Genomic DNA, 26887 nt, shown 5'->3' with positions numbered 1-26887 from the left:
TATTCTTTCTAGCTAACTGTATTTTTGTACACATTAACCAACTTCTCTTCATAACTCTCTCTCCCTTTCCCTTCCCAGCCTCTGGTAACTATCATTCTACTCTCTGTCTTCATGAAATCCACTTTTTTGGCTCCCATGTATGAGTGAGAACATGCAATAACTGTCTTTCTGTGCCTGGCTTATTTAACTTGATATGATGACCTCCACTTCCATCCATGTTGCTACAAATGACAGGATTTCATTCTTTCTTATGGCTGTATAATATTCCATTGTGTATACGTGCCACGTTTTCTCTGTTCATTCATTTGTTGATGGGCACTTAAGTTGATTCTATATCTTTTCTATTGTTCATAGTACTGTGATACACATGGGAATGTCAGTATCCCTTCAATATATTGATTTCCTTTCTTTTGGATATACACAGTAGCAGGATTGCTGGATGGTAGAACAGTTCTATTTTTAGTTTTTTGAGGAATCTACATACTATTCTCCGTTGTGACTTTACTAATTTATATTCCCACCAAAAGTGTGTGAGAGTTCCCCTTTCTCCACATCATCACCAGCACCTGTTAGTTCCTGTCTTTTTGATAAAAGCAATTTTATCTGGAGTAAGATAATACCTCGCTGTAGTTTTGATTTGCATTCTCCTGATGATTAGTGATGTTGAGCATATTTTTCATGTATTTGTTGGCCATTGTATGTCTTCTTTTGAGAAGTGTTTATTCAGATCTTTTGCACATTTTTAAATTAAATTATTTGCTTTTTTTTTCTACTGAGTTGTTTGAGCTCTTTATAAATTCTGGTTTATTAATCCCTTGTCAGATTAGTGGTTTGCAAATATTTTCTCCTATTCTATAGGTTGTGTCTTCCTTCAATTGCTGATTGTTTCCTTTGCTGTGCAGAAGCTTTTTAGCTTGATGGAATACCATTTGTCTATTTCTTGCTTTGATTGACTGTGCTTGTGAGGTTTTACACAGAAAATTTTTGCCCAAACCGATGTCCTGGAGTATTTTCCCAATGTTTTCTTCTAGTAGTTTCACAGTTTCAGGTCTTAGCTTTAAGCCTTTAATCTATTTTTGTGTGTGGATGGTAAGAGATACAGATCTAAGATTCATTCTTTTGATTATAGCTAACCAAATTTCCCAGCACCATTTATTAAAGAGGTTGTCCTTCTTATCACATTTGTTGAACATGAATTTGCTATAAATGTGTGGATTCATACATGGATTTCCTATTCTACTCCATTGGTCTGTGTGTCTATTTTTATGCCAGTACCATGCTGATTTGGTTACTATAGCTTTGTCATAAATTTTAAAGTTATACAGTGTGATGCCTCCAGATTTGTTCTTTTTTCTCAGAATTGCTTCAGCTAATTAGGATCTTTTATGGTTCCACATAAATTGTAAGACTTTTAAAAATTTCTGTGAAGAATGTCATTGGTATTCTGATAGGGATTGCATTGAAGCTGTAAATTGTTTGAGGGTAGTATTGCCATTCTAATAATATCAATTCTTCCAACTTAATTATGATTTTTTTTTTCATTTTTGTGTCCTTTTCAGTTTTATTCATTAGTATTTCCAGTCAAAGGCTTTTAGATAAAACTCCCATCTCCCTGGGACAGAGTACCTGGGGGAAGCAGCTGCTGTGGGCAGAGCTTTGGCAGACTTGTTCTTGCCTGCTGGCTCTGAAGAGAGCAGTGCATCTCCCAGCACAGTGCCTCCTCAAATGGCAGTCTGACCCCTGTGCCTCCTGACTGAGAGAAACCTCCCAGCAGGGTTTGACAGACACCTCATACAGGAGAGCTCCAGCTGGCATCTGGTGGGTGCTCCTCTGGGACAAATCTTCCAGAGGAAGAAACAGGCAGCAATCTTTGCTCTTCTGCAGCCTCTGCTGGCAATACCCAGGCAAACAGGGTGTGGAGTGGACCTCCAACAAACTCCTGCAGACCTGCAACAGAGGGGTCTGACTGTTAGAAGGAAAACTGACAAACAGAAAGGAATAGCATCAACATCAACAAAAAGAACTTCCACACTGAAACCCCATCCTAAGGTCACCAACACCAGAGAACAAAGATAGATAAATCCATGAATATGGGAAAAAACCAGAGCAAAAACGCTGAAAATTCCAAAAACTAGAATGCTTCTTCTCCTCCAAAGGATCATGACTCCTCACCACCAAGGGAACAAAACTAGATGGAGAATGAGTTTGATGAATTGAACGTTGGCCAGACCCAGGGCCTTACTGCTTTGTGCAGTCTCAGAACTTGGTGTCCTGCATCCCAGCTATGGCTAAAGGGGCCAACATACAGTTTAGGCCATTGCTTCAAAGGGTGAAAGCTCCAACCCTTAGTGGCTTCCACGTGGTCTTGGGCCTGCAGGTACACAGAGCTTAAGAATTGAGATTTGGGAATCTCTGCCTAGATTTCGGAGGATGTATGGAAACTCCTGGATGTCCAGGCAGATGTCTGCTGCAGGGATGAAATACTCATGGAGAAGCTCTGCTAGTGCAGTGCAGAAAGGAAATGTGGGGTTGGAGCCCCCACACAGAATCCCTACTGGGGCACTGCCTAGTAGAGCTGTGAGAAGAGCCCAGCATCCTCTAGACCCCACAATTGTAGGTCCACTGACAGCTTGCGTTGTGCACTTGGAAAAGCTGCAGACACTCAATGACAACCATGAAAGCAGCTAGGGTGGGGGCTGTACCCTGCAAAGTCACAGGAACAGAGCTGTCCAAGGCCATGGAAGCCCACTCTTTGCATCAGTGTGCCCTGGATATGTGACATGGAGTCAAAGGAGATTATGTTGGAGCTTTAAGATGTAATGACTGTCCCATTGAATTTTGGACCTGCATGGGACCTGTAGCCCCTTTGTTTTGGCCAATTTCTCCCATTTAAAATTGAAGCATTTATCCAATGCCTGTACCCTCATTATATCTTGGAAGTAACTGATTGCTTTTAATTTCACAGGCTCCTAGTTGGAAGGGACTTGCCTTGTCTCAGATGAGACTTTGGACTTGGCTTTTTGTGTTAAGGCTGGAATGAGTTAAGACTTTAAGGGACTATGGGGAAGGCATGATTGTATTTTGAAATGTGAAAACATGGTATTTGGAAGAGGTCGGGGCAGAATGATATGGTTTCACTCTGTGTCCCCACCCAAATCTGATCTTGATAAAATTAAAATAACCTTTTTAATATACTTTAGTGACAAAACCTAAGCTTCTCATGTGGCTTTGTCTTTGGTAATCTATGAGTGAGAATAGGCTCTGATGTAAAGATATACTAAAAGGGTAAGTGTGAGAAAGACACTGGAAACTGGTACTTTTTCCAATGGTCTTTTATTTTCAAAGGCTCCATTAAAATTACTGTTTTTTAGATTTCTGGGCTATGGGTTTTTAGTTGTGAATTCAAAGGGAAAAGTCAAGTAGAGCAATGCATGAGAATAATTCATTTTACAGGGCACTCAGAATTTGCACTTTTGTTATATCTGAAATGTACAGTTAGGACTCACTCCTCTTTCCACTCACATACTCTGATTTGAACAGGGTTAAGTGTTACAAAGACATGGAAAATCTTGAACTTTGTCCTTTCCTGGATTAAAAATCTAGAAAATGGATAAACAATGATAAAAGATGAGAGGTCCCTTAGAGAAAGTTCACTATAAGGCACAAAGGGACCTGGCAAGGTAATTCCAAATCAGCAGCAAAGTGTGAGAGGAGGAGAGCCTCCCTGTACAGTCTGGCGGTTAGTACACAAACCTGTTTATATATTTTTACCATAGAGAAAAAAACAGCAGAGTGTATCACATAGAAGACAGAGACATTTGCCTTCTCCCTCTTCAAGGGAACTTAAAATTTTAATGCCAATATGAACACGAACTGGCAGAGATCAGCATCTCAGTATAGGCAGGACATCGTGCCCTGCTCTCAAAGGCCAGGATAAGGGTAAGAGAGGCCAGTGGGAGCAGTGTGGATTGATCATCACATTTTTTGAGGCCAGCAGCTGTGGCTTAGCTGGCTTTGCTGGTAGTAATGGAGGACAAAAGTGCCTTCTGGTGAAACTCAGCTTCTATAGTGATGGAATCCAAGGGTAGCAGAGTTTATGGTGACCCTGTAGTGTATCTCCAGAAATGGTGATTGGTTGAATGCTTGTAAGACATTCCTTAGGGACTCCAAGGAATATTGATTAGAGAAAGATGTGGTGCTTTGAAAGGACTTGGTGTTCCTACATGAACCAAGTGAAGGCTTAGAATTAACAACATTCAGAGATTAATGTTAATATAATCTCAGTTGTCCCTATGACTTGAGGTGTTCAGAGATATTTGGAAACATCAGGATTTCAGAATGGAGGTGAAGTCACTAAAAATTGTTGGTACATTTTCATTTTTGTCACATTAAAAATTCAAGACACTGTGGAAAGAGTTTTTGACAGTGATAGCTAGGAAAACATTAAAACAGATATTTTACACAAGTAAATACTAAACAGCAATAAAAACAAATGAACTATAGCAACATGCAACAATATGGATGAATCTTAGAAATAGAACATGAAGAGAAAATACCAAAAATATTATCTACAACAATATGGTCTTTAACTTATAGTTAAAACTAATATAAAAACATATTAAGGAAAACATATAGTTACATTAATATGATAGAATTAGGAAAGCATGGGAATAATGAACATGAGATTTAGAATGGTTTTTTAGCAGATGGAGTGAGGTAGAGGAAGAGAATGGGAGAAGCCACATAGATATAGTAGGTTATTGTCTTGGGGTTAATGGGTACTTATAAGAATAAAACTGACTGACTAGAAATCTATCATGTATGGAAAATGATGAGACTATGTCATGAAGCAAAAATTACAATTAATGTGATTTTTTACACATAAGATCTTTGTAGTAGGGATAGAGGTCACATATTAAACTAGCAGAGCCTTTAATGAAATGCTGAGGTTATTTTTCATTATAACTAAGGGTAATTTGGTTGGGAATGTCACCCTGTAAGTACAAAAATACACTTCAGATAGAGTCACCTTAAAATCTTGTTCTATAACTTCTTATGGCTGTTCCCAATATGGTAGCAAGGATACAGCATATATACCAAAACATCAGCAATGCCACTACCAGCCACACACACACAAAAGGAAACAATATTTGGAGCAAATTGTTTATACAGAGAGAACATTAACAACTTTCAATCACACTTGGATCAAATGGTCATGATTGTGCCGTTGTAACCCTGGCCAGACCATTTCTCTCTCCTCCTCTATTCGACAGCCCTAGGAGCTGAGGGCCTTCCTGCCTTGCCATGTGTCTCCACTGTGAAAATAACACAGTGCTTGCTCAGAGGCTGCCCACTCTTTTCCTAGGGAACACACAGACTCAGGCACAGAGGAGATTTGCAGATCTTTTGCGCAGCCTCCCATCCCCTGCAGCCCAGCCTCGTAGGAGGCAGTCTGGAGAGATTGATGATGTGTGGTTGGAGAGAACAGAAAAAAAAATGGTGCAGGCTGTTTCCTGTGGGCCACTCTGGGTAAGGGGCTAGTGGTCTGAGGCCAGTAATGCACGTGGCATATTCTCATAATTTTCTTCATCATCTTCATGGGCCCTGCCTCTGCTGCAGTCCTCCCCTGCAGAGTCATCTGGGTATTTCTTCTTCAGTTCTGAATAGAGGACTGTGAGTTCCTGGTGGAAAAAAACCACAAAAGGTAAGTACCTAAATACAGGAGAGGAAGGCCAGAGAGGGAAGAAAGCCAAGAAATGTGACTCACCTTATGCTCTTGATGCATCGTTGGACAATTAGCTGTTGGGTAGGAGTAGCAAAGAAAAGTATTAAACTGTGGGCAGTATAATCCAACTTACAACCTACGCACACTGCACTCCAAGCCAATCTTCTTGATTTGCTTGACCTCTTGACTGTTTCCTTTGTTGGATTCTTCCAAACCCACATAGAAAAAGTACTCTCCCAAGCACAAACACTAACAAAGACTTTCCTCTGCCCACCAAATACCCAGAACTACTTTCATGACAGTTTCCTTCTTGCTCCTCTGCTCATTCTAACCCCAGAGGGGCAACCATCCCCAATCCACTGCAGACTTCTAGGGCTGTATTGATCCTCTGGGAGAAGGAGGCAGATATGAGTCACTTCACTTTGCACAGGGAAATTGGAAGAGGCCAGAGAAGAGATTGGCATTCTAAGGCCACATGGCAATTTCCCAGGAAGCCAAAGAGTTGCATTGGAACATTGAGAAAATTTAGTGTGTGTGTGTTTTCTACCTTTCCAAGGGGTTCTTTGTATCTCTTTTATTTATTTGTGCAGTCAATAAGCATTCATTAAGCAATGGCCTTCTATTAGGCATTAGGTAAGGTATAAGGAGATAGAAATGCAGAAACTCCTGAACAACATAGTGAAACCCTGTCTCTACTAAAAATACAAAATTTAGCTGGGCGTAGTGATGCACGCCTGTAATCTCAGTTACTTAGGAGGCTAAGGCAGGAGAATCCCTTGAACCCAGGAGGCAGAGGTTGAAATGAGCCAAGATCGCACTGCTGCACTCCAGCCTGGGTGACAGAGTGAGATCCTATCTCAAAAAAATAAAATAAATAAATAAATAAATAAATAAATAAATGACAGAAACTCAGTTCATGTGATCAAGAATACTATAATTTTGAAGGGGAGAAATGGACATAGAAATAAATGCAACAAGCATTATGGGCACCAAGATAGAAATACATATTGAACTATGTTGTTGCCATAAAGAATAAATGGCTCCTCCCAGATTAGCATATCGAAAGGGTAGTTGGCATCAGTGTGAGTTTCACTGTGTTACCTGAGCTATGTCTTGAAATATGAGTAGGGATCACCAAGTAGACTAGAGGCAAGGACATTTCAGGACCAGTAAGAAACATGAGCACCAAGCATAAAGATGCCAAGAGTTCAGTATGGCTAGAGGAAGAACATTAGGCAAAGCTTGCAAGAGGAGCCAGCGTGCGGAAGGCAAAGATCATGCTTTGGAATGGGTGTCAGTGAGGGCAGTTAATCTAGGCACTGATGTGAACAATAGAGCACCTCAAAGGGATCATGCTGGAAGTAGATTGTGGGAAGGCTGGAGGAGAACAGTAGTAGAAATAAAGAGAACAGTTAAAAGAATGACAATTGTCTACACATTTGATTATTCACTCATTAATTCAAACAGTATTTTGGGGGGCCTGCAGTTTCCAAGCATTGGGCTAAATGCTGTGAATACATTAGTGAAAAAGTCACAGTGTCTGTCCTCAAAGAATTTATGGGATCACGGTGGCAGTGTGTAAAGGTAAGAAGAAATGGATAGATTCTACAACTGACAATATGGGAGACAAGTAATGCCTTGCATGTTGGACTTGTATTTGAAATAACTCTGATCAAAGACCCCTTACCGGTTTCAGTAAAACACTGCCACCTCACCTCTATTTGCCTGAAAGGCATCTCACCTGAATTTTCTTTTGTGTGTTGGATGCTCCAGATGTGGGAATAAATCAGGTTGCTATCTCCAGGATTTACTGTGAGAGAAGGTATCATAGTTGGTTGCAGTCAAGAGCTTATATTCTAGACTCTACTTCCCAATCATCAAATTTATAACCACCTTCTATTCCCAGTCTAATGTTAGAAATGCCATTTTTAAATTTGTGACAGGGCCACGGGCTGTTATTCAATCTCTCTTCCCTCCCTGGCTCGTCCCTAGAGCCTTCTGCCCCCTAGGGAGTCCTCACCGTTGCTGTACATTGGCTCCAGCTCCACTGGGGCTAGTGGTTTAGAGTGGGTGGGCTCTTGAAGGTCTATCCTGGAAGGCCTGGATGAGGAAGGCTCTTGGCACTCACTAGGACTGTGACTGTGACAGAGGGGGAGAGAAAATGGATAAAAAACTATCTGTGGGTTACACAGAATTTCAGGGAACTCGGTATCCAGGAAGTCTTCCAGTACAGCATGATTCAAGTAAAAATATCGTGTCTGCTTCTGTTTGGCTCTTTTGATAAAGTGTCAGAAGACGTATGGCACAAGATGAAGCCCAGGGAAGCATTACAAAACAGGACAGCCAAGGCAAGGCCAGAGGGCAAGGCAGCCTCAGCGCTTCTTTGAAAGGCAAAAACTCATATTTGACTAATTTTAAATGTTATTTTTGAAGATGTAAATGATTAAACACTGAGACGCAAAGACCTCTGCATTCTTACAGAACTTAAACCTTGTCTTTTGTAAAAGGTCCCTTTCAATTTTCCACCTCATATTACAATAATCTACCTTTCCTGCAAGATGCCACGCGAGCTCTTCAAGTAAAGTGGATTTTTTCCAATTTCATTTCCTTCTGCAGCTAATATTGCGAATTGAACATTGCCAGCATTCAATAATAATTTCCCAAATGAGTGGAGGAATGAGGAAGAAGGAAATGAATGCCCTGCAGCCCTATGAAAGGTAATGCCATTAAGATATTAGTGGTCAAGTCTCTGCAGGAACACATTTAAGGAAGTAGATAAATTAACATAGATAGCCAATAACATGTATTCTGTGTTTAAGTAGACACAGTGAATATCATTCACAAATATAAATGAAAGTGACATTCACTTATATCTACTTTTTCATTTTGTAAGAATGTAAAAATGCTACTAGGAAATCCATTCATATTTTTAAAAAACATAAACAAGTCTTGTGCATATAAATAAATCATGAAAATGTTGGCAGCACAAGAAGCAGAGACCTCACCTAGATGTTCCAGTGGCAGAAAGTCCTCCTGCAAAACAAACAAAGGAAGGTTGGGTGGTAAGTGAGCTGTGTAGATCATGAACTCTGTTAGAACGTTTTTTCCTAGAAATCAGATTCATTCTAGATCTAAGCTATGGCAAATCTCAAGGATTATCCAGTTCTACCCTCCTTCCTCCAGCTATGTTATGTTATAGGTGAGGAACATGGGGTCTTGAGAGGCATTTGCCTAGAATCACACTTATTCTGAATCATTTTTCGATCAGTAACAGGTGAATAGCAACTCTAAGTAGTAGTGACTGAATAGGTCACAACCTGGGTCAGGTGCTCCCCCCAAACCCACTTCTTCATCCTGACTGCAGCCCTACAAGGTGGAAACAAGGAGACTGAGACCTAGAGGGGCCAAGGGATGCTCAAAATTGATACAGAATTCCTTCACTAATATGAATCAATGGGGCTACCATGATAAACTCTACCTTCTTTTTCTCTAACTGTGACCCCTCACCCCTGCAAGTCTATTCCAGCAACACTAAACTGCAAATCGTTTGGGTATATAATGGCTTTTCCACACCTCTTCTCTCCTTCTCTTTCACTTGGCTAACTCCAATTTATCTTTTTTCCAGAGCATGCCAACAGGCTGGATTAAGTAAACTGTCTCCATGCACATAAGACCATGTAATATTAAAATTACTATACTGTTTTGTAATTATTTATTTCTGTTTCCCTCTCATTCTCTCTTTCTTGAAAGGATGTGCTACTTGAGGCTGTAAACCTCATCTTAAATTTTTTTTGTATTTCTGATGTCATGGCCAGCAGTTAAAAATATTCAACAAAGATTTGTTAAACAACTGAACAAAGTATGTATATTGAGGACTTAAAAATAACAAACTGACAATTTTAGAAGTTAGAAGTCTATCCTTGAAGCCAAACCTAGCAGACTTAAAAATATGGCAGGTTTCTATCATCACTGAAATATTGAATCTTTCAGGCTTGCCCCAATACAAGCCTTATTCCCGGTTCCCATCCTTGTCCTTTGCCTTTTTAAAATCTGTGGCTCTATATCAGTCTCATTGGCTTAGAGAACACAAGTCGTTGCTCAAAATAAACATAGCAGCCTTGACTTTCATGAAAAATAACTGAGTAACTCCCTGTTCCTCAGGGAATGGGCCTCCTGAGTTAAGCTAGAGGGTTATGATCAGGATCTGGTCCTGAATCTCCTCAGAGCAATCACAGTTCACATAAGTTAATAACCAGTATCTGTCCTGTGGGTGGTTAGCTCAGACCTAGAATGCATCTGGGAGTCAGTCTATCTCCTTATTTGTAAAAGAGAAAACTGAGACCTAGACAGGTGGCTATTTATTATACAAGCTAATATTCCTTAAAGACATACGGGCCAGCACTGGGTTAAGCAGTTTACCTAGGTTGTGTCATAGTACCTAAAAGGTAGATACTGTTATTATTATAACCACTTCATATATGAAGAAACTGAAGTTTAATGAGTTTAATTTATTTGCCTAATATCAAGTTGGCAAGTTTTATTACTGGAATTTCAACACAGCCAGATTTACCATAGAGTCAATAAACCTATCATTCTTTTTAGGAGTGATTCACTCAGGCAAAAAGCAGAGTCCTTCACTTTTAGAAAAATTTAGAAGGTCTGAGCTTCTTCCTGAGAAGTCTTGCCAATGATGAGAAGGGATACTTTGCTATGAGGAGGTACAGTAAGCAAGATTTTGAGAAAAGAAGAGCACAGACCCTCTGCTTGGTGAACTATCCTAATTCCTTAGTGAGTTTGTTATTTAAAATAACACTCCCCCAAGTCTGGGGGACAGATCACCTGGGCTCCTATTCACATGTATCATGTGAAATGATTGTCAATTTTCTCTCCTGGTGCTGTGCTGACTGACAACCTCAACACTGAGATTCAATTGTCCTCTTTTAGTATGTTACAGATTAGAAAATGGCATCCTAGATAAACAATGAGAGGAAAAAAAGAAAAGTAATTTTGGAAGTAGGAGGTATGACTAGCCTTCTATAAGTAATATAATATCACTTGAAAATAGCAATAAGTTGAAGATATATACTATAAACCCTAAAGCAATCACCAGAGTAACAAAACAAATAATTATCACTTCCAACAAGAAAACTTAACTATTCTAAATATGTATGCACCCAACATTGCAGCACCCAGATTCATTAAACAAGTTCTTCTTGATCTACAAAAATCCTGGACAGTCACACAATAATAGTGGGAGATTTCAATATCCCACTGACAGAGTTAGACAGATCATCGAGGCAGAAAACTGACAAAGAAACTCTGGACTTAAACTTGACACTTGACCAAATAGACCTAACACAAATCTACAGAATATTCTATCCAGCAACTGTGGAATATACATTCTTCTCACCTGCATATGGAACATATCCTAGGTTCAGCGACAGGCTCGGCCATAAAGCAGATATCAATACATTTTTTAAAAATCATACCGACTATACTCCTAGACTACAGTGCAATAAAAACAAAAATAAATATCAAGAAGATCTCTCAAAACTACACAAATACATGGAAATTAGACAACTTACTCCTGAATAACTCCTGGATGAAGATCAAAATTAATGCAGAAATAAAAAAAATTTTAATTAATGAAAAAGGGAAACAACTATGCATGTCCACTATCACCACACTCATTCAAGACAGTACTGAAAGTCCTAGCCAGATCAATCAGGCAAGAGAAAGAAATAAAAGGCACCCAAATAGGTAAATAAGTCAAACCATCTCTTTTCACTGACTGCATGACTCTCTACCTTGAAAACCCTCAAGACTCTGCCAAGAGTAAAGTTTCAGGACACAAAATTAAGGTACAAAAACCAGTAGCATTTCTATACACCAACAAAGTCAGGCCAAGAGTTAAATCAATGGACAATTCCATTTTGAATAGCCACAAAGAAAATGAAATACCTAGGAATACAGCTAATAAAGGAGGTGAAAAGACTCTGTGAGAACTACAAAAAAAAATGCTGAAATAAATCAAAGATAACACAAATAAATGGAAAAATATTGCATGTTCATAGATTGGAAGGATTAATATTGTTAAAATGGCCATACTGCCCAAAGAAATTTACAGATTCAATGTTATTCCTATCAAATTACCAATATCATTCTTCACAGAATTAGAAAAATCTATTTTAAAATTCATATGGAGCCAAAAAATAGCCCAAATAGCCAAAGCATTCCTAAGCAAAAACAACAAAGCTGGAGGCATCACACCCCACAACTTCAAACTATACCAGAAGCCTACAGTAATCAAAATAGTATAGTACTGATACAAAAACAGACACATAGACCGACGGAAAGGAATAGAAAACTCGGAAATAAAGATTCACACCTACAACCATCAGATCTTTGCCAAGGCTAACAAAAAGAAGCAATGGGGAAATGACTCTCTATTCAACAAATGGTGCTGGGATAACTGGCTAGCCATATGCAGAAGATTGAAACTAGACCCCTACTTTTCACTATATACAAAACTTAATTCAGGATGGATCAAAGATTTAAATGTAGGACTCCAAACTACAAAATTCCTGGAGGAAAACCTAGGAAATATGCTTCTTGACATCAGCTTTGGCAAAGAATTTTTGGCTAAGTTCCCAAAGCAATTGCAACTAACACAAAAATTGACAAGTGTGACTTAACTAAACTAAAGAGCTTCTGCGCAGCAAAAGAAATTATCAACAGAGTAAACAGACAACCTATAGAATGGGGAAAATATTAGGAAACTATGTATCTGACAGAAGTCTAATGTTGAGACCTGTAAGGAACTTAAACAAATCAACAAGCAAAAAGCAAATAACCCCATTAAAACATAAGTGAAGGACATGAACAGACACTTCTCAAAAGAAGTCAAACTAGCGGCCAACAAACATGAAAAAATGCTCAACATCACTCATCTCCAGAGAAATGGAAATCAAAACCACCATCAGATACCATCTCACACCAGTCAGAATGGCTAGTACTTACAAGGCAGAAAACAATAGGTGCTGGTGAGACTGAGGAGAAAGGGAATGCTTATACACTGTTGGGAATTTAAGTTAGTTTAGCCACTGTGGAAAGGAGTTTGGAGATTTCTCAAAGAACTTATAATAGAGCTACCATTCAACCTAGTAAATTCCATTATTGGTATGCACCCACAATAAAATAAATCATTCTGTCAAAAAGACACATGCGGCCGGGTGCGGTAGCTCACGCCTGTCATCCCAGCACTTTGGGAAGCCGAGGCGGGCAGATCACGAGGTCAGGAGATTGAGACCATCCTGGCTAATTTTAGTCTCTACTAAAAATGCAAAAAATTAACCAGGCCTGGTGGTGGGGGCCTGTAGTCCTAGCTAGGTGGGAGGCTGAGGCAGGAGAATTGCGGGAACCCGGGAGGCGGAGCTTACAGTGAGCCGGGATCAGGCCACTGCACTGGAGTTCAGAGTGCAGTGCACTGGAGTTCTGGGCTACAGAGCAAGACTTCAACTCAAAAAAAAAAAAAAAAAAAAAGACACATGCACTCATATGTTCATTGCCATACTACTCACAATAGCAAAGATATGGTATCAACCTAGGTGCCCACCAGTGGTAGACTGGATGATGAAAATGTGGTACATATACACCATGGAATACTACACAGCCATAAAAAATGAAATCATGTCTTTTGCAGCAACATGGATTTAACTGGAGGTCATAATCATACACCAACTAACACAAGAACAGAAAACCAAATACCACATGTTCTCACTTATAAGTGGGACTAAACATTGAGTAAACATGGGCATAAACATGGGAACAACAGACACTGTGGACTACTAGATGGGGGAGATGGGGAGGAATGCCTGAGTTGAAAAACTACCTATTGGGTACTATGCTTACTATCTGGGTGGCAGGATCTGTACCCCAAATCTCAATATCATGCAATATAACCATGTAACAAATCCACACATTTACCCCTTACATCTAAAATAAAAGTTGAAAATTTTTAAAAAGTTATTGCTATTATGTTAACAAAGGAAGTAAAGTAGAATTAAAAAATCACTCAGTTATTCCAAAAATAAGTCAAAGCAAAAAAATAGATGTGACAAATAGCAAATAGCAAAATAGACATGAAACCTAATCCTATCAATAATTATACTAGTGTAAATTGTCTAAACACCTCATTTTAAAGGCAGATTATAATATTAAACTAAAAAAAACCCCGCAAGAATTAGCTGCATGGTATCTATTAAAAATTAACTTTAAATATGGGGGTACAAATAGGCTAAAAGCAAAAGGGTGGGAAAAAATCGCATGCTAACACTAATTATATTAATACATTAATATTAGACAAAGACTGTTTCACAGTAAGTGATTCGACCAGGGATACAGAGGGTCATTTCATAAGGATAAAGTGGATAATTCATCAAAAACATGAAAATTCTCAACACTTATCCACCTAATAATGAGCAATTCCAAATTATGGAAGCAAAACTTGATAGAATTGCAGAAGAAATGGATAAATTCACAATTACAGTTAAAGATTTTAATTTCCCTATCTCAATAGTTGATAGATCAGACAGACAAAAAAATCAGTAAGGATATAGAGGAATTGAGAAACATTATCAATCAAATTCACCTGCAGACATTCATACTGTAAGAAATGTTTAAAAAAAAAAAGTCCTTCAGGCAGAACAAAATTGATACCAGGTGAAAATACGGCTATATAAAAACGAATGAAAAATCCTGGAAGTGGTAACTAAGTGAGTATTCTTTTGATACCAAATCACAAAAAGGCATTTCTAGAAATGAAAGCTAACAACCCATATTCCTCATAAACATGGATGTAAATATCCTTTGCAAAAGTTTAGCAAATCATATCAACAATCATGATCCAGTTGGGTTGACCCCAGAAATATAAGGCTGCTTCAACATTCAAAATTCACCTTATCAATAGATTTTAAAAAATCACATTATTATCTCAATAAATGTAGAAAAATCATTTTACAAAAATTTATTTGTGTAAAATCTCTCAGCAAATTAGGAATAGGAGGGACTTCCTCCACCAGATAAACAGCATTGAAAAAAATGCATGGCTAAAGTAATCTGTAATGGGGAGAGATTGAATACTTTCCCCCTAAGATCTGGAATGTGACAAGGATATTTTCTCTCACCACTTGCACTCAACATTGTACAGGAGGTTCTAATCAGTGCAATTAAGCAAGAACAAGAAGTAAAAGAAATTAAGATTGGAAAGGAAAGAGTTAAACTATCATTATTTGCAGACAACATGATCATCTATACAGTACATCTGATGAAATCTACAGAAGAGATACTGAACTAAAAAGTGAGTCTAGCAAAATTTCAGGATATAAAATTAATATTAAAATTAGCTGTGTTTCTATATACTAACAACAATGGGAAACTGAATTTTTAATCTCATTTTTGGCATTCTTTATTTATTTTATCCAATTTCACTATATCTAGCTGGTATTCAAATATATCTTGGAGTTTATGGTCTCCTCTACGATCATTTATTTATTTTTTGTTATGAATGAAGGACTTTCTTAGGGAGATAGAACATGAGTTAATTAATTTTCTAATTTTTAATTGGGAGCAAAACTCTGCTACCTAATATAAATCTCAAATTAAACAAGAGGTAAAAATTTTATTGAGAAGTTTATTCTATTGTTTTTGCTACAATTGCCTACAGAGTGACAGTGAGTAGTGGAACCGAGGGCCTAGTACTTGGAAGGGAATAATTGACCTTTATAGCATGCACCAGACAACTTCAAATTATTACAGCAACAGCAAAATCACATCACAGGGTAGGACCTAGACACCCACCTGGTTTCCTTTGGGCCCTGGCATAGTGCAGCAGAGCAGCAGCAGCAGCAGCAAGGCTGAGGATGCTGAGCACCAGCCCCGTGACTCCCGCAGTGGTAAGGCCTGTTCTGTTCCTGGAAGTTCCTGAGTGGAGGGAGCTGTACTTCAGTTCCAGTGGCACAGGTTTTGGATATAGACAAAATCATGCAAGTAGAGTGAGTATGTTCCAGTTTCTGATTCCTCCTGTAGCGTCATTTGTAATTTTCAAAACTATAGCACATGAAAGGTATTTGCCAGCATCTAAGATTAAAATGTATTTCCTTTCCCTCTTCCATATAAAATCAATACCAATCTCCAGAAGTCCCAAGCCTTGGGGTGCGTGTTCAAAACCTCCTTGCTGCTGGTAGAATTTGTACAATCTGTCAGATAACTATTTTATTTACCATAATGGTGACCTCTAGCCCAGGTACTACTAACTTACCTGTAACACTGAATGTCACCACTTCACTGCGCTGGGCCCCCAGGCCATTGTCAGCCTCACATGAGTAGTTGCCAGAATGTTCTGTAGTCAGAGAGAGGTTGAAGGATGCCCCTCCTCCAGAGTGGGCCGAGCTCTTCCCCAAGGTGTCATCCTCGTGATAAAACCAGTACAGGATCGGGAAGGAACCTCTCAGGGACTCACAGTGAAGCTCCAACAGGTCCCCCACCACAGCCTGGGCCCCAGGAGCCCTGAGGGTGAGGATGGGACGAGACACCGGAACTGAGGGAGGAAAAATAGTTCACTGGCAGTTTTGCTTAAGTAGGTATACAAGAGAACTTAATAAAGGAATACGCAGCGTAGTTGAGTTGCAGGAACATGCACCTGGATTCTGGAGAACCTGGGCTTCAATCCTGTCTCTATCCTTTATTAGCTCTATAAGCTTGACTGTTTAAGAACTTTTTAATTTCTCTAAGTCTTAGTTTATTCCTCTGTAAAACTGAGCTAATGATACATTATATCTCAAGCTATTGTAATAAAAATCAAATTGTAAATAAAGTACTATAAAAATTGGTTATTATTGTTGATAAAAATATAACTAAAATCAAGGTTTCTAAACATTCCTTCACCTGAATCTTAGCTCTAAGACTGAAACTTCCATACCTATCTAAAGCAAGACCCATTACTCTCTACCTAATCACCTTGCTTTATTTTTCTAGAGAGCATTTAGCACTAACATCTGTCTATCTATGTATCTATGTATCTATGTATCTATCTATCTATGTATCTATCTATCTATCTATCTATCTATCTATCTATCTATCTATCATCAACATCATCTATCATCGTTTTATATGATTCCCCAATAGGATGGAGAATTATCTGTTTGTTCGTTGGTGTATTTATGGCTGTTGGAACTTTGCCTGGCATGTAAAATTTATGCTCAATAATTGGTGATTGAATGGAAAACTGAATTGAACCAAACTATCACAAAAAATCCAGATATAGCTCTAGCAACAATGATTTCCATTTTAATGAACAATTAAAGAAATGGCATAGTGGGAAGAATAGAAAGCCCTTAATATGGAATGTAAACTGTAAGATTGCTGGTTCTGCAAAGTTGTGAGGAAAACTGGATGAACCAATCTGTGTGTAGTGCTTTAGATATAAGCTGTGTGCTTTATTGGCAAGGGTAGCTTGGTAAGGATCTTAAGTTCTGCTTTCCATTGGAGATTGGCTAAAGGGAATGAGTGTGAATGTGGAAACTATTCACTGAATGGCAATGATTAAACTTGAAAACGAGCCATCTGCTGGCTGCAAGAAAGATGGCACCAGCTGCCTCGTCAGGATAGAGGTGCCAAGTCCCGATATTGGAAGTGTAGAGTTCTTGCTAAATTGAAACCGATGGTTTGAATTTGTCCCGTTCGTACCGCCTCTGCAATATGAAGTGACCTGGGCGGGATGCAGAGGGCCTCAGGGGTGAGTCTTTTATATGGTGCTTTGTGATCTCACTGTGCCTTTCACCCATGTCTCTCGGTGTTCGTATTCTGGGAAGAGAGATTTACAACCTCTTGCATCCCCTCCTCTAGGGCTCATGGGACCCCAGTTCTGAATGCATATTCCCCTAAAATCAAAGAATTTGAAGACTGAAAAAGACCATGGTTACGGTCAACTTAAGTGGTCTCCAACATGGGCTGTAAGACACCCGATTGAAGTGTAAGGAGAAAATATGACAATGTTTAAGAGTATTTCTTTTTGAGCTTGAAATTTAAAAAGACATTCAGCTTTACTAATATTCATGGTGGTGCTCCTGCTCAGGTAGATGTCACATTGTATATTGGGATATGACAGGGTTTCTTATGATGGCAGGGCCACCCAGGCACAGAGAGTGGGAGAGCAGTGCCTTGGTTTGTTGGTTAACTCTCAACATATGGAACATAATGCCCTTTTAATTGGCTACTTAAGTGTTTTTACAGATGATTTCAATTTAAATCATAAAATATATTTTTTAATTTAATTTCTTTCTTTCTTTTTCTTTTTTGACAGGGTCTCACTCTGTTGCCCAGCCTGCAGTGCAGTGGTGCGATCACGACTCACTGAAGCCTTGACCTCCTGGGCTCAAGGGATCCTGCTGCTTCAGCCTCCAGAGTAGCTGGGATCACAGGATTTTGCCACCACGCCTTGCTATTTTTTTTGTATTTTTAGTAAAGACAGGGTTTCGCCGTGTTGCCCAGGCTTGTCTAAACTCTTGGGCTCAAGCAATCCTTCCTTGGCCTCCCAAAGTGCTGGAATTGCAAGCATGAGCCACTGTGCCTGGCCAAATCATAAAAACTTTACAATGCTTTGTGATGAGATTTGGAAGCAACCTCAAACCTTTTTGTATCACATGAAAGTTCATTTATTTTGTGACAAAGTTCTAAAAAGAGGAATTAAATGTAAAGATAAGTTACGCGTTTTTCCGCAAAGAAAGATCAGTATTTAATTTTTGTTGTCTTTTTGGTGATCAGTGGCTACTGACAATGTTAATACTTAGCAAACACTTTAAAAACTGACCTTTAACAGTACTCATATTGTTAATGCTTTTCTAAACTCATGCTATAGAGATAATATTTTGGAAAATAGTTGTTTAAAAATATTTACATTTCTATGTGGTCTTATTACCAGAAAAATGTAAGTCAGTCAACTTTAAAAATTTATATCTGCACCTTTAAAAATCCATGGAAACAGAACATGGCAACCAGCTTATAGCTCTTCCAAAGTTTAAACACATTCGATAGAAATTCAACATGCAGTGGCTGGGCGTGGTGGCTCATGCCTATAATTCTAGCACTTTGGGAGGTTGAGGCAGGTAGATTCCCTGAGCTCAGAAGTTTGAGACCAGCCTGGGCAACATGATGAAAACCCGTCTCTACTAAAAATACAAAAAAATTGCAGGGTATGGTGGCCTGCCTCAGCTACTAGAGAGGCTGAGGCAGGAGAATTGCTTGAACCTGAGAGGTGGAGGTTGCAGTGAGCTGAGATAGTGCAACTGCACTCCAGCCAGGGCAACAGAGTAAGACTCCATCTCCAAAAAAAAAAAAAAAAAGGAAATCCAACATGCAGCACTTCCCACTTACTTTACAAGAACAACTAATAAACATCAACAAAAATATAAACTTATTAACCAAATTGCAATGAAAAGCCTTGCATAATTAGACTATGGGATTGAAAAATGAGTATAATGGAGTTGAAAGAGCAGCAGTGATGATCTGCTTCCACTTGGATCTAGATATATTGGTAAGATAAAGCTTTAAGCAGTAACAGACACTGAAACTAATAGGAATAAGGCCAAACTCAGAACCAAACCTCAAATAATTGTACCACCATAAGTAAACTAAGATTTTCAAAGTAAATGAAGGATATTCAATTATAATAATTTTAGTCAAGTATTCTAAATCAAAGATTTAAAAATATTTTCTCCCTTCCTTCCTTCCTTCCTTCCTTCCTTCCTTCCTTCCTTCCTTCCTTCCTTCCTTCCTTCCTTCCTTCCTCTCTCTCTCTCTTTCTTTCTTTCTTTCTTTCTTTCTTTCTTTCTTTCTTTCTTTCTTTCTTTCTTTCTTTCTTCTCTCTCTCTCTCTCTTTCTTTCTCTCTTTCTTTCTTTTCTTTCTTTTTTGACTTGGTCTCACTCTGTTGCCCAGGTTGAAGTGCAGTGGGACAACCTTGGCTCACTGCAGTATCAACCTCTTGGGTTCAAGCCATCCTCCCACCACCTCAGCCTCCCAAGTATCTGAGAGTACAGGCGCATGCCACCATGCCCAACTGAATTTTGTGGTTTTTTGTAGAGACAGGGGTTTCTCCATGTTGCCCAGGCTGGTCTCAAACTCCTAAGCTCAAGTAATCTGCCCACCTCAGCCTCCCAAAGTGCTAGGATTACAGGCATGAGCCACTGCACCCTGCCCCTTGTTTAATTTCTATTTCTCTATTTGTTTTGCAATGTGCCCATTAAGTTAATACAGTAGTACATGTATATAATTAATACACAAATATGTTATTAATATACACATTTGTGGGGTGTGTGTTAAACAATTTTGATGGAGAGTGGTGTGATATCCAGAATTCTTGTACCCCCATGATTTGCTGACTCAATTAGTTTATAAGAGAGGAAAATAAGCACAAGACTGGTAAGAAGACTTATTCAAGGTTAAACAAATGATATTTTCTTGTTTGAAACTGGAGTCTTTGTTTCAGCACACTGTCTGGCATTCCCAGATTTTAATACTTCCTTAAATCATTACCCAAGTTTGGCCTATAGGAAGGATTATTATTAACCAAAATGTCATAAGTGTTCTAATAGTTTGGAATCATTAGAGAACAAGAGTCCATGGCAAAATCCTGAGAATGTACGGGTTTGGGTCACTGATAATTATTGCCATATCTCTCTTATTTTGTCACCTTTTCCTAGGTCCCAGTGCCCTCTCCCATCCTCCAAATGCTGAGCACTTTGGGATAACCATGACTTGGACTGGAGGTTCTCTTCGAAATGTTTGGGCACATTGCTAATGGTTCTTCGGGGCTGGACATGGAAAATACGAGATGTCCTGTGCCTCTGCTGAAGGAAAATTTTGTTAGGGGATACTGAGAACATCAGTTTAAACGAGACCCAATCAGAAGGCATTTGAAAAAAGTGAGAAGGTTAGATTGCTCATTAGAATCCAGAGGCCATGAAAGAGGTCTGCTGCTGTGATCCTAGTGGCTGACAGAGAACCAACAGAAGTGGGTATCCATGAAGACAGACACTTTAATGATCCAGGGAGCCAAGTGGAAATTTAGATTGAGATAGGGGCAGAAAACTATGGCAAGGGATGATCCAGTCAATTTTTCCTGGGCAAGGGAATTCAGAATTTTCCTTTGTCAGTAATTGCTGACCCATCACATATTTGGTATTCTGGTAAGCCTTCGTGCCTCCACCAGAAAAAAAAAAAAAAAAAGAATGGGGTATATGGATGGTCGTTGATAACAATTATAGAGGAATAATAAAAATAAAAAAGAAATGGTCTAAGTTACTAAATGTGTAGTCACAAGGAACAATCCCAGAACTCCCAGGCAGAGTCATAAAGAGCAGGAAGTCTATTGGGATATCAACCAGCAAATAGCCCAGTGGAGCTATTTCTGAGAAGACATGATCTCTTGCATTGGCTGTTAACTGCTGTGGGTATATCTTGCTTACCTGTGACCCTGAGACTCACTCCATGACTGTGCTGGGCCCCCAGGCCATTGTCTGCATCACAGGAGTAGTTTCCAGAATGTTCTGCAGTCAGAGAGAGGTTGAAGGAGGCTCCTCCTCCAGAGGTGGCTGAGCTGTTCCCCAGGGTGACATCCTCATGATAAAATCGGTACAGGATCGGGGGAGAGCCTCTCAGGGACTCACAGTGAAGCTCCAGTAGGTCCCCCACCAGAGCCTGGACCCTGGGGGCCCTGAAGGTGAGGATGGGGTGAGATACCGGAACTGAGGGAGACAAAAGGGCTGTCAGAGGATTCTGATGTTTGTGACAGATGCACAACCTCTCTCAAGGAGTGTAGCAATCGATACGTCCCTTGTCCCTTGATTGTTTCTGTTTCTCACTGATCACATTTTTCTCATCTAACAATCAGAAGCATTTCCCCAAAACAGTGAGAGTTAATCCTGGGTAATTTTGTTTTCATCACCATTCAGTCTTCCCCACAAGAAGTAAGGTCCTTCAACTTATTTTGCCATCTTTCCATTTCTTGGATAGCTTTTAAATCTCTCTCTCTCTTTTTCTCTCTCTCTCTCCCCCACCTCCCTCTTTCCCTCCCTCCCTCCCTCCCTCCCAATGCCTCTTTTAGGAGATCCTAGTGGCTGACAGAGAACCTAAACCCTGGCCTGCAACTAGAGGCTGTGTGAAAAGAATCGAAACTTACTTCTCACAGTGACTTGAATCCACCTGCTGAGGATGGGGCCGTGAACGTTGTCAGCTGCACAGTAGTATCTCCCTGCGTCGCTCTCCTTTACCATGAGAACATGCAGCTCTGCCAACAGGGAACGCTGGGTCTTTCTACCCAGGCTTCTTACTCTTCCTTCTTTGTGCCAGGAGAATGTGAGAGTCCCTGAACCCTGGGCTACTGAGCAAATAAGGACCATATTTTCTCCTTCAATCAGCTGCCCTCCGGTGGGCTGGATCTCTAGATTCACATTAGATACAGGCACTCCTGGGGGAACACAAGACGGCATGTGAAGGTCCTGATGGCGGGGACATCAAGGTCAAGGGGAAGGCTGGACCTGCCATGAATAGGCCAATAGCAGCAGGTGCAGCAGGCAGAAGCCCAAAGTAGGAAATAAGAAATTAATTGTGTATACTATTATAAAGGAAGCAACATCCCTCTCACTCCCACAACAATTCCCATCCTTGGGAAATGTGGGCAACAAGTCCATAATCTCCATAAACCCAAAGTTTTCTGGTCACATTTTATATGTGTTTATCTCTAAGGAATCTTTGATGCATCAATAAACCATGAAGTAAAAGAGAACACTGAAGATCCTCTATTTTGAAGATCAAAGTAGAATCCAAACTCTTCTCCTATTCTTCAAGACTTCTCCAGATTTACATCCATGCCTCCATATCTTTCTCTGACTATTACCATTCATATTCATCTTCCCCTTTTCTGACTATTTTGTTGTGAGTTTAGGTCACCAAATGGAAGCACCACAGGGGCCTCTCAAAACTGCATGTGTTCAGCTGTGCTTCTAGTTGTCTCTTGATTCATGAGAGAACCGATCTTGTACATCTCTGTAACCCCATAGGGTTAGGCACTCAGTAACTGATCAATAATTACTATTACCTGACTCAGGTGGAAGAAAATGTTCTAGGGCTGTTAAACCAATGTTGAGCTTAAAGAGAGAAGATTACCAGAATAGCTGGACACTCCTCTCTGTTATGTCTACCATCCTAGGGGTGCTGGAGTTGTCACTGGTCTGCCTTCCTCTCCCCAGCTCTGACTCTGGAAGAGTAGCCACTTAGACACTCACTCTGTACACGTATCTGAGATGTCAGGCTCCTTTTTTTGATGTTGTGAGTCACTGTCTCTGTCTCACACCAGTAAGACCCAGAGTCTTCAGTCCACATGGCAGGGATCTGGAGTTCGGGGGACGTGCTCCAGCCTGATCCGAGGGTCTGACTATCTCTGAAGAAGGAGAATTGCAGCTGGACTTTTGGCCTCTGTGGAGAGAGCTGGGTCTCACAGATCAGGGTCATGGGACTCCCCTCTATGGGCGTGGAAGAGCTGACTCTCAGCACAGGATGTAGAAACAGCTCTAATGAAAAGAAAAAAAACATAGTCCCCAGGGTGGTGAGGCTCAGAGTTCCTAGAGAGATGCACTTCTGTTCTCAGCACCAGCCATCAGGAGATAAAGAAGCATGCAGAAAGAACAATCTCCTTCCCATGGCTGAGCCATAGGAACCTCTTTATGAAATTCCCACTGATAAACACCTTCCCTTTATCCTCAGTTTCCCTACCAAACCCAATAATCCACAGGAATCTAGCCATTACCTTGAACTTGGATATTTAGGCGTTTTGAATTTCGTTTAATTGATACTATGGAAAGTATTGTACAAGTAGCAGTACAATGATATTTGCTATTGTCCCTGGAGACTGAATTCACTGTGATGAAGTCTAAATTATAACTATTAGGAAGCTGTTTTCCATCTTTGTAGTAAACCTTTTCACGAGCATTTTCATTTTCTTTCCCCTGACATCTCAGGGTGACATTATCTCCTTCAAAGACAGGATGCGAAGCCTGCAGGATCAGCGAGTCTGCAAAGAGTACAGGAGCACACTCAGTTTATACCCTGTTGCTTCTGCCTTCACTCCCATTTCCGCCCATGAGGCAAAAGCCATAGTTCTATACACACCTGCAAATGGCCCCCACCCACATTGTCATGTGGCTCCAATACCTTATTCTTCCTTTCCCCAGGAGAGCGAACCAATTCCCAGAAAACTTTCTCGAGAAATCCTCACATGTCTTTACAAAAAGAGGAATCCCAGACCTAAACCTCTTTGTGCTTGATGGCCAGTGGGTCACCCATACTTCTTTGGAGGGGAATAGATAGACAATCCAACATCATGCTGCTGCCCTATCTCTTTATTTTCCCCAGTGGGGTCAGCGCATCAAATATCCCCATGTCTGCTTACAACTCTGCCTGGGATCCCTGCATTAACCCAGCCCTCAGACATTCTGCCTGGCGGCTTGACACTTTAGACACTCCCCTTCCATTCCTCACCATGTGAAAATTCCACATGCACAGCATCACTGAGGGAGTATCCTCGGATCTTGCATTGGTAATTTCCAGACTCCCTAATTTGGATCACGTTATGTTGTATTTTCCAGAACTTCTCATCGCGATACCAAAACGTGTCTCTGCGGGCGGGGGAATGTGATATTCCCCTGCATGTGAGAGTCACTTTTTCTCCTTTGAAGGCTGTGGACCATGGAGGATCAAGGAGAAGTACAGCTTTTGGAGCTACCCCTAAACAGGAAATAGAAAGATAAAGGCAGAGGAAGGTCAATGGGAGGTGGGCACAGCACAGTGGGAGCCCAACCTACAGTCAGGAGTTTTCCTGGACTAATTTCCAGTCAGGACCAGGGTGGAAAATGGAGCAGAAATAACCTGGGGAAATGCCTGGGAAAGAATCTGTTCTTCCTCACCCATTTTCTGGAGGTGAGCAGATGGGTATTACAGGGGAGAGGTCTCGGGTTCCTGGCATTGCCTTAGAGAAGCTCAGGAGATGTGATTTGCCATTGGAAGGCCTCAGAATGTGGCTGATTCTGAAATTCTCTTGTCCTATGCATTTCTGTCCAGATAAAGGTGAACCTGGGATGTATATACCTCAGAAGTAGTTTCTAGACTCCAGAAAATTACTTCCTACTTGTTAACACTTATTGAATAAGATTTTCTCACTTGTATTACTTTTATATCTTTCTCAGTTTGAGAGTCTGTGGGGAAGGCAACTTTACTCTCCATGTAAGTTGGGCACAGTAAACAATGGAGGGACATAAAGAATTTAAATGGAGGAGGACGGGCTGCTTGAGAAGTCAAACTTGTGTGTGGAATTGCAACTGACTGACAGGCATGGAAGTGAGGTGTGGCAGTGGCATGAGCTCTTTTTGGAAATTTATAAGGATTCTGCTGTAGCATCTTCCTCCATGAATGGGAGCTATTTCTATGTCCTTTGATAGCAGCACTAGCTTGGACATTCAGATGGAGATGTATTAGAGAATATGGATATCAGAGATGAGATTCCTTCATCATCAGCCTCTTGCCTCTGCCCTTTGCTCTGCAAATGTTTCCTTCCTCTACTCTGAGGAATCCTGGTAATGTAGAGGAAAAAAATCCTGGAGACTGAAAAAGTCAGAGGAGGCTCTGTTCACCCAATATAGTAGCAGATGTGACCCCAGAGCATCAGCACTGCTGATGGGATGCATCCTTGCAAGCGTTGGGGCAGGCTGTGTGGGCTGAGGGCACCCATATACAGAGAGCAGAGGGGCAGAGAGAAGGAGAAACTTACCTGATTGTTCTCTTCTAGGAGCTGTGAGGGAGCAGAAAATGACAATCAGACACTCTCTAAAACATTTTTTAACAACCTAACCACAACCGCTTCTTTTGTTTTTCCTTATCACTTCTTTGCTCCCTTTTTATATCACCCGGAGCCCCTAAGCAACAAACAAATGGCCTATAAATTATTTTACAAACATGATGGCTTGTGTCCAAGGCCTGACCTCATCTCTGCTATTATTTTCTTGGCCATGGCACACTTTATTCTCTCCCCATCTTCTCTGAGTGCAGGGGCAGACAAAGACTTGCAGAAATGGTTTATGCTCCCTTCGTTCCTTGGGCTTCCTATTGTTCCTCTCACTTTTTCAATCTCTGATTAAATTTTGGCTTAAAACTTCTAGAAAAGAGTGATGTTTCTCAGTAGACCTTCCTTCACATGCCTAAGTTTTTAGAAGTAACTGTTTATCTGAAAAATTATTTAGTCTGAGGCTTAAGAGGGAGGGTGGGATATAGAGTTGTGGTTTGGCAGAAGGAAAAATCCAAGTTTCCTGTGAGGAGAGAAAAGCAGTGGATGAGAAACCAAGGGCAGGATATGTGGCTTGTTCTGATGGTTACATTTGGAGCCTCTTGGTTGTCCTGGGAACCCAGCTCTGCTCACTTCTCATCCCTTGCTATCTGTCTCTGAACCCCAAGTAGAAGCAGAGATAGAAGCTCCTTGAGTTTTTCCCTGGTCACCTTTAGGAACGGAGGCCCTGGTCCCATTATAGTCCATCTGTTCACTCAGGATCAGCAGCAGCAGCCACAGAAGCATGGGCATCGGCCGGGCAGAGGGCAGGGAAAGTCTTTCTCACCAAAAGCCGGACTTATCTCCAGGAAGGAGGGCAGGAAGCTGCTACTCAGATCAGACCTGCAAGAATTAGAAAAGGGAAGAAGAGCTTAGTAACATATCTTGCTTTGGGCTCTGAAAATGTGAACATGGCTACCTTCCTAAATGCTGTTTGTATCTCAATCCTGGTAGTGATACATTTTTAGAAGTTGGGGCTCATCTTCCAACAAATGCAGTCTCTCAGGAGTAATGTCTCCAAGGCTGTGCCTGGGTTCTCTAGAAATGTGAAGTTGTGGATTTGCTAATATTCAAATAATTCTTTCTTTGTTTTTCACATGGAAAACCCCTTCACTACTTTGTCTTCACACAGCCTTTGCTTCCGCATGCAGCTCCTAATGTAAGCAAGCTTAATGAGCGTGGTGTGAGTCACACAGTCAAGATGTGTCAAGCATATGCCTTTTTGACTTTCACA

At 40.4% G+C, this 26887-nt stretch overlaps 1 protein-coding gene across 6 annotated transcripts; it reads right to left on the bottom strand.

Annotated features, from left to right (window-relative positions):
* Positions 1-3303: 3303 nt before the first annotated feature.
* Positions 3304-26863, bottom strand: LOC105498092 (Fc receptor like 3). Of its 6 annotated transcripts, none has more exons than XM_011769938.3 (15): positions 26573-26857; positions 26325-26496; positions 25603-25623; positions 24318-24563; positions 23587-23850; positions 23066-23350; positions 21961-22248; positions 21248-21526; positions 16044-16322; positions 15584-15706; positions 8731-8758; positions 7746-7864; positions 7467-7535; positions 5768-5802; positions 3304-5681 (listed from the first exon to the last, which is right to left on the bottom strand). In XM_011769938.3, the coding sequence occupies exons 2-15, from the start codon at positions 26404-26406 to the stop codon at positions 5538-5540; spliced, it is 2262 nt and encodes a 753-aa protein (XP_011768240.2). In that variant the 5' UTR covers positions 26407-26496; positions 26573-26857; the 3' UTR covers positions 3304-5537. The 6 variants fall into 6 exon arrangements, 4 of the variants coding, with proteins under 4 accessions (XP_011768240.2, XP_011768241.2, XP_070939192.1 ...); XM_011769939.3 differs by having other exon boundaries at positions 26614-26857; XM_071083091.1 differs by having other exon boundaries at positions 26325-26857.
* Between the last annotated feature and the right edge of the window lie 24 nt (positions 26864-26887).

This window comes from Macaca nemestrina, chromosome 1 (genome assembly GCF_043159975.1).
Source record: "Macaca nemestrina isolate mMacNem1 chromosome 1, mMacNem.hap1, whole genome shotgun sequence".
In the NCBI taxonomy this organism is placed as follows: Eukaryota; Metazoa; Chordata; class Mammalia; order Primates; family Cercopithecidae; genus Macaca; species Macaca nemestrina.
Note: the sequence above shows the minus strand (reverse complement) of the source record. Positions and strands in the feature narration are given on the sequence as shown.